General features: G+C 47.1%; 1 protein-coding gene across 1 annotated transcript; it reads right to left on the bottom strand.

Moving 5' to 3' along the window:
* Nucleotides 1-5,047: 5,047 nt before the first annotated feature.
* CCR75_004652 (uncharacterized protein) lies at nucleotides 5,048-5,617 on the bottom strand (the record flags this gene model as incomplete). Its single annotated transcript, XM_067962738.1, has 2 exons — nucleotides 5,048-5,531; nucleotides 5,587-5,617. The coding sequence occupies 2 exons, from the start codon at nucleotides 5,615-5,617 to the stop codon at nucleotides 5,218-5,220; spliced, it is 345 nt and encodes a 114-aa protein (XP_067820587.1). The 3' UTR covers nucleotides 5,048-5,217.
* Nucleotides 5,618-11,317: the final 5,700 nt, after the last annotated feature.

Below are 11,317 nucleotides of genomic sequence, written 5' to 3'. Positions count from 1 at the left end.
CCATCAGACAGCACAAAAGAACTTGTGCGTGCATCCAGAGCACTGGCTCTCTTTGAGCTCATGCTCATGTGCACTGCGCCGAGAATCTTCGAGAAAGACTTCTGGCTCCAACATGTGACTGGTATGTCGATCGCGTGGATTCCAGCACACAATCGTCGCCTTCTTCACCCCAACTTGCTTTTGGCACTGTTGAGATCCAAGCTTGGAGAGATCTGTTTCAAACTTTGGGAAGCTGTCCAATGGCAGGGTTCCATGCTGAACGACCTTGAAGCCCTTCGCGCCAGTGATGGCTTCTACCCAGACGATGCAAGCGTACTCCAGTTACAGAAGGTAGACGATCAACTCACACTCGTGACTGGCCCACTCAGTCAGAGTTCGTAAAGTTGTCGAAACAGTAGACACAGCCAAGATTTCGTGGCAAGGCGTCAGCTTGCTGACAGTCAACACCAATGGGATCAAGAAGAATGGCCATCTGCTGATTGAAAATTTTCTCCAGCGACACAGCGTCTCTTGTGTCCAAGAAACCAAACTACGTGATTCTCATCATCTCGACACACTCAAGTTCAACCACGACGCCCGATTCCAGCACAAACTCTTTGTCAGTGATCCGGGTGCTAACAGCTCAACCCAGACTACCGGTCGGTCAGGTGGAGTGCTGACTGTACTCCGCTCGGATTTCCCAGGTTTCGACACTGTGGTGGAGCTTCCCGATCTGACAGTCCCAGGTCGCTATCTAGTGATCCGAGTGTCAGTTGGGAATGCTCCCATATACATCCACAATGTCTACTCGCCTGTCAACGACTCCGACAAGTTGGTGTTCTTCGATCACCTACGAGTCGACTTGTTCGAAGACAATGCGACGCACCTCGTGCTCGGCGACCTCAACACACCTCTGGATCCAAGCATGGACTCATCTCAACCCTCGCTTCGTGCTCGTCCTGGACGCAGTGCATGCCTCGGTTGGCTCGGTCAGCTTGGAGTGGTAGATTCCTGGCGCATCCACCATCCAGATGAACGAGTGTACACAGGTCCTCAGCCACGTAAAAACCGACTCGACTACATCCTCATGTCTGAAGACTTCAGCAACGCAGTGTACGGCGATGCCAAGTACTTCGAACCCAAGGGTGCAGGTGACCACTTGGTGCACCAAGTCACACTCCGCTCCATGTCCCAGTTGCATGGTCGTGGATATTGGAGATTCCCAGCATATCTGCTTGAGTACCCGGAGGTGGTTGAAGCCATCCAGGGTGAGGCTCAGCAACTACTACAAGATATCCAAGCCGCCAAGAACCCAGGCAAGGTCTGGGAACAATGGAAGAAGTCAGTCCGTCGGCTTCTACAGGCACTCCAACGCAAACTTCGATCCCAAAATGAAGCTGCAGTCGAAATAGCTCGCAAGACACTCGACGACGCAGCGAAGCGATTCCGCGAAGATCGTCACTCCGTATCCCAGGCTGGTCTCCATGCCGCTATGGAAGCATACCGGGACTGTGTGAACAGGTCTAGTTGCTATAACCAAGACGCTGCCTTCGACTTCCAAGCTCAACATGCTGAGACGTCATCCAAATACTTCTTCCGACCACTAGACACTTCACTCCGTCGAGTCAGTATCGAAGAAGTCCAGACATCGAATGGACGTGTCTCACGCAACTCCCAAGATATCTCAGCGGGATTCCGAGCTCACTGGGGATCTATCATGGGAGATCGAGACAGTCCAGCTGAATCTACGCCGCCAACCAACTCCAGCAAAAGTCGGAAGTTGCTGAGTACGATCGAAAAGCGGCTCTCGACAGAAGAACAAGATCTGCTGAACACTCCAATCTCCGGCGCCGATTTGGCTGACGCACTCAAACACATGAAGGCCAGCTCTGCTCCTGGGATGGATGGACTCACAGCTGGTTTCTATCAAGTTGCAACTGATGTCTTTGGTGAATGTCTGAGCATCGTGTTCAACTATCAGCTAGCACGAGGTGAGCTCCTATACTCCCAGCGTCAGTCAGCAGTCTGTCTCTTACACAAGAAGGGTTCCCGGGCCGATCCGGGAAACTTTCGACCGATCTCGCTCATGGGAGTCGACGTCAAAGCTCTGTCCAAGACACTGACGTATCGACTACAGCTCTCCCTACCCAAACTGATCCACGTCGATCAGAAGGCGTTCGTGAAGGGTAGATCCATCCATCACCACATTCGCTTTCTGGCTGATCTGCAAGATCTCGTGACTGCAAGAGATGAAGAGGCCTACGCCATGTTTCTCGACTTTGAGAAAGCGTACGACCGAGTCAACTGGAATTATATGTTCCAAGTGCTTGATCGCATGGGCTGTGGTGGAGCCTTCTCCGACTGGGTGAAGCTGCTGTACACAGGTCAACAGGCTCACCTTCTGATCAATGGTCACATCCAGCCAGCAATCTGTCCGACACGCGGTGTCAAACAAGGTGACCCGCTCTCAGCATTGCTCTTTCTAATGGTCATCGAACCATTGGGTAATCTGTTACGTCAACACGAAGAACATGGCATCTGTCTGACAGAGGATCACACAGTTCCCGGATTGTTCTTCGCTGATGACTCGACGTTGCTCTCTAGCTCGATACAAGGTATCCAAGCGCAACTCGAACTTGTCCAGGTGTATTGCGATGGCTCTGGTGCCAAGCTCAACTTGAGCAAGTGTACTTTGATGCCACTGCATCGGTTACGTGAAGCCCCAGTTATCCCTGGCATCAAGGTACTGCAGAGAGGCGGGAATGTCAAGTTTCTCGGTCTCCTCTTCGGTCAAGACACAACGGACGATGCCATCATCGAGTTCCTGGATCGACGCTTCTATGAAGGTTTCCTGCTCTGGTTCCGTCGAGCACGAACCTTGAGAGGTCGTCTACTCATCGCGCTCACCATGGTTCTTTCTCGGCTCTGGCACTACACGGTACATGCCCCAGTTCCTGACCGCATTGTCAAGAAGTGGCAGTCGACACTCAACCGATTCGTGCTCAGTCGTCGCTACGAACGCAACGCCAAGCATATCCAGTTGATCGCCAAGGAGTTCCTGTATCAACCACGCTCGGAGGGTGGATTGCACATCCCCAGCATCGAAGCTTCACTCAAGCGTCAGAAGCTCCAACAGTTGCTCCAGTTTGTCGCTGCCTCAACCTCGACGACACGCAACTGGACCACTGCAGGATTAACACTCCTATTGCTTGCTCTCCCAGGTTGGGGCCCATGGCAGCCACTCGACTTCCTGACGATCAGTCCGCTGCGACATGGTGCACTACTCAAGCGGTGTGTCTTGTCCCAATGGTGGAGAGTGGTGTGGTGTCTGTGGTACTCACTCAAGTGGGAAGTCACATGGCGTGATCTCAATCCTCCAGCTCGTCTCACATACCTGCTCCGACAACCGATCTGGTTCCATGGTGCGTCCGAGTTCCAGTATGTCAAGGCAACTCGAATTGACACTTCAGAAGTCCAGCGTCGTAGCTTCTGTATGGTTGCAGAGCCCCAGCGCAGTTATCGTCAACACGTCGCCAACGCTTTCCAGATAAGAAGTCTCTCTGACTTCCTATGTCCGGATGGTTCATGGCCAAACGTCGACGCTTTTGCTCGCTCTCATATCGACTACCAGTACACTGCTGTACCAGCTTACCAGCAATACAAGTGGCTCCGCGCACTCCATGTTGAAGCCTCACAAGTCTTCCAGCGACTGATCGGACTGTGCGAAACCAACTCAGTAGTCCCCATTACAAACAACACGGAGATCTCTCGAGCTCCTTACGTTGGAGTGAAGGTTGGGGAACGAACACATATTGTTCCCTCGATTCCCCGATCCCAGCTGCTCGCTATCGTGTGGCAACCACCAACGCCGAAGAAACCTCACCCCATCCAACTACACCACGTTCGAGCCACAGCAGATGACATCAAGAGGTTTGTGCGACTGTGCAAACACCTGAGAAAGATACTGCTACCGGTGTATGAAGATCTCCAGTATCGACTGGCAATGCGTCTGTTGCCAGTACGATCTCGCTTCTCTTTCCTGCGAGACGCTCACCCGCAGATCATATATTGCATCCGTGATGGGTGTTCTGCAGTGGAGACAGAACAACATCTGTTCTTCGAGTGCGTATTGCCCTCTGAACTATGGCCAGTGATGTTTCGTGACTGGTCTTCGTTCTTCACCTACGCCCCAAAGTGGATCGACATTGTACTTGGACGTCGACCCACACCAACTGACGAGTGGAAAGAACACATCGGCATGTTGGGAGACCTATGGCAGATCATGCGTGCGATCGTCCTTCACTTTGTGTGGACCGTGCGCAACGACTGTCTGTTCCGACAGCGCGCACCAACACCGTTGCTACCAGCACTCCGTGTCATTTATACGACGTTCAGCGCTCATGTACGAGCCTTCATGCGTCGTTCTCAATCTGAAGAAGACCAAGCTTCGATCAAGTGTGTATTGAAACAACTTCGGTGTTCTCGCTCACTTGGTGGTTTTATGCAAGTCAACCCACATTTATTCGCTGTGAGGTTCCTCAAGCAACAAATGCAAGGTTGGTTGCATCGGAAGATGCAAGAGGATCGATCGTAGATTCTCCATTCTCCCTCATCGAACAACGTTAGGAATCTGTATTATAGCAGATACACTGTATAATACTCTAGCTAGCAGGCTCACAGTCATATTCTAGGTAGATTGAGAAGTCATTCCGTCTAATTCTAGTAATATAGACACTCAAACTCAAAGTCGGGATAGTAGAAAAATACAAGCGAGTAGCGTTCTCGTTTATTTAAAAGGACACGGTGCACGGGTGACAGGCAATTCCCGTTTGTAACGAGAGACAAGTAGTCTCCAGCATTGGCAACGAGTGCTCCAGCTACATACGGCACATCCATCCACTTTTGATTGTGATAAATTTGCAATCCACCCCCAGGATCCTGCAAAATAAGTGTCAGAAATCCCCAGTCGGTATGTGGACTCGAACCAATAAATTCTTTAAAATTATTAGAAAGAGATTGATTGTTTGTCAAGCTTGCGAAATGCTCATAGGGAAAATAGTGGAATAGGCGCATAAGTGATATTGTCTCGGCTTTGGGACAGCAATTCTCTAGAAATTCGGCTTTCCCGTAGAGTCCTTGTGAAAGACGACGGGCTAAAGTGTGGGACGCTGTCATCATCGTTTGGAAAAAATCAATAAGAACGTCGCGATTCCGTTGAGGCCAATCCTCGGCCTTAGGTCAGACATTCAAGCCTTGCAAGCTGTTTGAAAAAGGCGCTGTACGGTTCTCCGCCCATTCAAAACCGTATGAAAAAGCTTCTTTGACCTCTACACGCTCGGCACTACCACTTTCTCTACCCATGCCAATGTATCCACGCGTGAATCCTTTGCCATTTTGGACCACAGGGATCGAAGCTTTGATGTCGTCGTGCAGAGCGCAAAATGACTTGGTACTTTGCACTGCTTGATTTAATAAATCATCCGAAATGCCATGATCCACGAGGTAGCAACAGCCAAAGCGTTTGAACGCCTTTGCAAGCGTGGAACATGACTCTGGATCAGATAATGAAACGATGGGGATTTCGGACCCGCTCACGACGAAAATTACCGAGTCGGGAAGCTTTTCGAGTGGCCCACATTGTTTGAGGAGATTTTTAAAAAGGTTCTCATTTCTTAAGGGGTTGTGCTTTTGTTTCTGTTAAAATTAATATTATTTTCTTACTTGACGCTGTGCTTTTGCAATTGTGTTATTCGAGCTTGTGATTGTGTCATATTCGCTTCTGCTAACACTCGACAATATGCAAATGGAGCCCTCTGCTGACGCCTTTGTCGTCGTCCCTTAGTCAAAAAGAAGACCTATAGGCTCAAACAGACACCTTTTTAAGGTAATTAATGAAATGAATTTGAGTCGTACACCGACGCGCTCGCAATGTTCGCACATTACAACCTTGATTTAAACAAAACTGAATTCCCTCTCGCCACCGGCTCGACCCGCTATAAGTGTACTCATGCCCGATAAATTGTTTCGCATCCCGCAGTCAGCGGTAATGTTCTTTGACCACAGCTTTCCATTCTTGGCGCCTCTTTGACTGCAAATTCACCACTAGAGCTGATGCATCGCTAACCGTAACCAATAGAGCAAGTTATCTAGACGCGACCTTTAAAACCCCTTTACTTGTCAAGAGCTTCATCGACTGCGCCGGTGTTAGCATTTCTTGAGCGTCTGCTGCTTTCATGATGAGCTCAAAATTAGAATTCTCTATCCACCATAAAATGGGGCACACATCGGTTGGAAAACCGTTGTTGTGGTACATTTACTTATGGGTAAATTACCTTTTATTCTGGTCAAAAATCTGGCGGCCGAGATCTATTTTAATTAGCTAGGGCAAGGTTTTCGATTAATTAATTAAAAAAAATGCAGTTTCCTTTTTGATCTTAGGGCGTAAGCCGTGGTCAATTTAATTGACTTAGGAGCGTCTTGCAATTATACTCGACGCCTTTCCCTTGAAGGAAGTGAGCAATACGTCGAGGCGCTTAAAGCGCATGAAGGTGATACAATCACTGTTCGCTTAGCGATGTCACTGTTCCCAAAGTTCCAGTGAACTTAGGTATAAAGCTTCTGGACTTTGACAGTATGGAATGCTATCTCGTCCTTGATTTGGATTCGAGATATGAGCTCATCCTTGGTATAGCCTGGATTGAACGCCATGAGTCATTGATCGATCAGAAGTCTAACACCCTACGCGCCACGCGCAATGTTCCTAGCAAAGTATTGGGAGAGTCATGAACCCACCTTTGCTAGGCAACAAAAGCGCTATTGGCGCAGATCATTGAATAAGTATGTCGTCAGTGTTTTCGACATTGGAATGTTTGATTTAATAACATCCAATGTTAAAAATATCAATTCTGAGCCCGACTCAGTAGACAGAACTGGAACGGCACGTATTCCGTCGAGTGACACTCGTTGTAATAACGATTCACTGAATGCTGAAAGCATTGTCGGCCTAAGGCCGAGTCATCAAGGGTGTGATATCCCTGAGATACATGGAGTGGCACGTCTAAGTTTACTTAGCGTGGTTGCCCGAGGTGGCACCATAGGTTTAGTCATTTATTCACAATACTCATCTATTGAGCCTCCTGTTACACACGAATACTTTTACTTGGTAGCAGCCTTCATGTGCACATCGAAAAAATTTATTCCTGTTGAAGTAGTAATTTAATTACGCTACGAGAAAGAAATTCTGTGTCAAGATTGTAATGGGGTGTCCGGGTGTTCCGTAACTTAGGTATTACTTCTTAAAAAATAATAATTGATATTATGTTCTATGAAAGGTATTAAGCAAAGAAGGACAAATAGTAATCTTTATAAACTTTTTGACTGGACAGTTCCAATATTATCAAATCTGGCAATATTGATGCAATAAGACATTAGACCTATTGCTTGGTTGATTTAAGTTTATATTAACCCCACCAATCGTTATAAGACACGATTATGCGGTGTGCAAGGAGGCGCCATTTATCGTTTGTTATAAATATAATAAATTGAGTAGTAGGTAGAGATCGTTACGCAGGAAACAAAATATATTAATACAGTTTTACTTTTTCTCTATTCTGAAGCCTTAGTCGAGACCTTAAAGCTAAGTTCTCTTGCTCATAAAAACCTTCCTCTGTACTCTTGTGTACGTGAAATTCGAGGCACCTCACCTACACAGTAATCAGTGTAATGTTAACTAGTACTTTTCAGCACTAGTGACAGGTGCCCCGTTACAAAGACTCACAGCTAACTACGCACAAGCAAACTATCTACAATAGAGCATCGTATTCTTGTATGTGAGGGCCATTAAAATTCTCCATTTCGGAAATTCTGTAGGCGGGCGCTTCTGAAGCAGCCTCGCACTACAAGCATACACCTTCAAGCAAGATGATTTATATTTCATAAAATTAAATATAAGACCTTGGGATAAATGAATAGATGCCATCTCTTTAGATGTAAATCCTTACGTTGCAAGCGTATTGTTCCGGATACCTCTGCTCGCGGATGAGGCTAGACGTCACCCCTAAGTACCTATGTATATCGCATACACAAGGGTGGGGCACTATGTGATCCTCATCGTAGTGGCGAGTCATATTACTTAATATGAAGTAATTGACTTCCCGTGACGTGTACTTAACGGGTGTGTAATATTAGGCTCTTTAGCCCGTTACACCTCCTTCCTCTATAAGAATGAGTTTACATTTTGTAAAATCGTCAACTGGAGGAAAGAGGGACAGCGAGACGCTTACGTCGCACCGCTTTAGTTCAATCAACCAATCCTTTAGCGACCAGTGTGCGCACCTACTCGGGTGACTTCACACGGCGCTTGACATGTTACCTAAAACGGGCAAAGCTGATAGGTTGTCTGCGAACACTCAAACAACGTAACAGAAAGCGCACGCGCCGCGATAAAATGCCGCCGCTGCCTAGTGCCCAGTTGAAACTCCGACAGCTACTAGTGCTGTTGCCGCGCTGTTAAATGGGCTCAATGATCATCCCACTTGCACAGTGACGATGTCGATCTGTCGCTCATTATTGACTACACCGCTGACATCACCTCATAGTAGTGATGAGTACAGCGAGCTAATGGTGAAGAATGATGGCGCTATATTGCCTCCAACATTCACCCATTGCTCCCAACGCGGAGACGCCTAATGTTGCCAGGGCGCACCTGCCAAACGTCAACCAGGCAATCGCCTCGTCGTCTGCGCTAGCTAGTGCAGCAACCATTCTTGATAGCACTGCTTATAAAGGTGCACCTGCTTCGCAATTAAGTAAGCACCCAGCAACTGTCGGTCAGACTATCATCACAACGAGGAGTCTGACGCAGAAGAGCCTAAGCTTGCTCCACCGACGGCACGTGTACGTGTCCAGACGGTGTCACAATTAAGCCGTATCGAACGCGGCAATGCGACTGGTGGCATTTCGAACAATCCGTTGGGATCGGCAGCGGCTTCAAAGGCGCACTGCTGGACGGTGCAGGCTTTATGACACTGATCGCGGGAGCGAACTTAGTTGGCCACCCATCGATATTGGTGTGGCCACCAAATCCCTCTGACATTCGTCGGAACAATATAGTATCTGCAGTCTTTAGACCGTATTGCGACCACAATTTGTCGGAGGATATAGCGTCGAAGAAGAACCTAGCTTATGCATACGCATAAGCTGCGCACACACTCAGGGTTTTGCGTTTGGTTTCCTTTAGCCGTATCGTGATCCAATGTAAAGGCGCTTCTGCCGAGAAAGACGACCTTAACGCAGCTGCTACACCCTCCATGATCTTTAAGCGGTTTACCGCCAGAAGACAGGTTTGTACGTCGACTCCGGGTTAGTGCAAGAGTCTCACGGAGAAGGTGCATCCGTGCCGTAAAAACCAACGAAATGATTCTCCAATTATCGGGCCCTCTTGCGTTGCTGGTTGCGGAATGGAATCTCAGTGGACAAATTTCTAAAGCGACATCGTGCCGAGGCATATACCACTATCTAGTCAATGATGCGGGACCAGATATTGGTGTTTGCCTTGTCGTCCCTCGTCTGATAAGTTGTGGAAGTACAGGTGCCCCGCTGCAACTTCTATTTTCACTAACGCCACGCTCGGGGTCAACTTGTTTCAAACCACGCTTTCCACCAAATGAGCGGATCTTCAGCCATGGTATGCCTTGGGCTCTTGTTTTAACGTGCAACCGAAGCATTACTGTTTTGATAAGCGAGAGCCTCATACTAAGTACGTACACAAATTTTAGTTGGTCTTAAGTATTCAGCTTTGCAAAACTACATCATTTCCGTTCTTGACGATTGTCTGCCCCGTGGGCGCAAGCTTTAAAGGCCCATGTATTTTTACGAGGTTGGGTTTGACGATCTATCCAATACATGCACTGTCCTTCTCATCGAAAAATAGTATTCAATCGTACTAAGGCGTCCGGTGCTGATATTACGTTATATTCGGTGGGGTAAAATACATCTCGTGGACAGCAATCTCCTCCGGCGCTTCCGGACCTGTAAGCCAGTTTGCCAACGCATGGCCTGCAACATCTAGGATACGGTCTTTCCCACTGGATAGTTTAAAAATGACTCTCGATTAGCCCTTACGGTCGCAATTGTCATGAGCCGACGACAAACTCGTTCCTCAATCAAAGCTTTCTATCTCATGTTCATCGTTGATAGAATTACGGATACTCATTCAGGGAAGTGATTTTGCGACAAAGATTGTCTTCACGCTTAGGGGTGACAAGCTCGGATTTCTTAACCTTCTTTTCGAAATGAGCGTAGCTATCGCAGTCCACTGTCATTTTATCTTAAATGGCACGCATAGAATCGGGATTTTGCTAAAAGATGACTTCATAGTAACGCAGAAGTACTCAGAAGACAATTGTGAGTTAGCTGTTTAAAATCAGACCTCGATGAGAAAATATAAACGATGTTGCTCCTAACCCCATTTTAACATAGCACCAGCTGACGTCAGGCCTGACACAGTAAATGCTCTTTCTTCGTTAAATCGCCCAATTTTTTCTTGGCTAACCTTGAAGCCCTGACCACATTTATTATGTAGGTAATATTTTCTCTGAGGTTGTCATCATTTTTACACCGGCACTTTATTGTCCTTCAAATTGTTGAGGTCCATTCTTGTACTTCGACATATGCGTATATCTTCAGATGACTTTATGGGGCTCCGTTTTCACCATCCTATCGTTCTCTCGTCTCAGCATTTACTCGGTTGTTGCCATCGCAGCTGTACTCGAATATGCATACTTTGTCGCAAGAAAAAAAAATCAATCTGGGCCATACCTCTGCAGTCGATCTTGCTGTGTGCACAATTGATTCCAAATTTGTGCTGCTCACTTTTTTTGTAATTTCATCTTCTTCTTCTGGAACGTCCGTTAGGTCAAATTGCTCTAGCAACCAGTCTAATCTAAAAAATATCTTCGCGTAGTACGTCGCTCGCATCGAACGCAGTTAAGCTCATAATCTTCTCATTTGTAGATTTGTATAGCGGAGTTATTTATCTCTTAGTCAGATGAAGACTTATTGGCTCAAAGAGCCGCTTACGTTTTTTAAAACTTAATAAATCAATTGCTCGGAGTGTCGTACAAGCTCGTAAGCTTTGTGAGCCAAGTTCAAGAGATATAAGAGATGTCAAAATCACCGGGCAAACGTATTCAAGGCACTGTTGGAAAATAAATTGTCTAAATAAATCAAGGTCAAGTGTGAGAACGGATCAGATTACGTGATCATAATTTATCTATGCATTTGGCAAAGGTTCAGGATTACACCAAACAACTGTTCCTGATTTACCATAACAAGATTG

The sequence above is a fragment of the Bremia lactucae genome, linkage group LG12 (assembly GCF_004359215.1).
Source record: "Bremia lactucae strain SF5 linkage group LG12, whole genome shotgun sequence".
Lineage (NCBI taxonomy): Eukaryota > Oomycota > Peronosporomycetes > Peronosporales > Peronosporaceae > Bremia > Bremia lactucae.
This window is presented reverse-complemented; position numbering and strand designations above follow the sequence as displayed.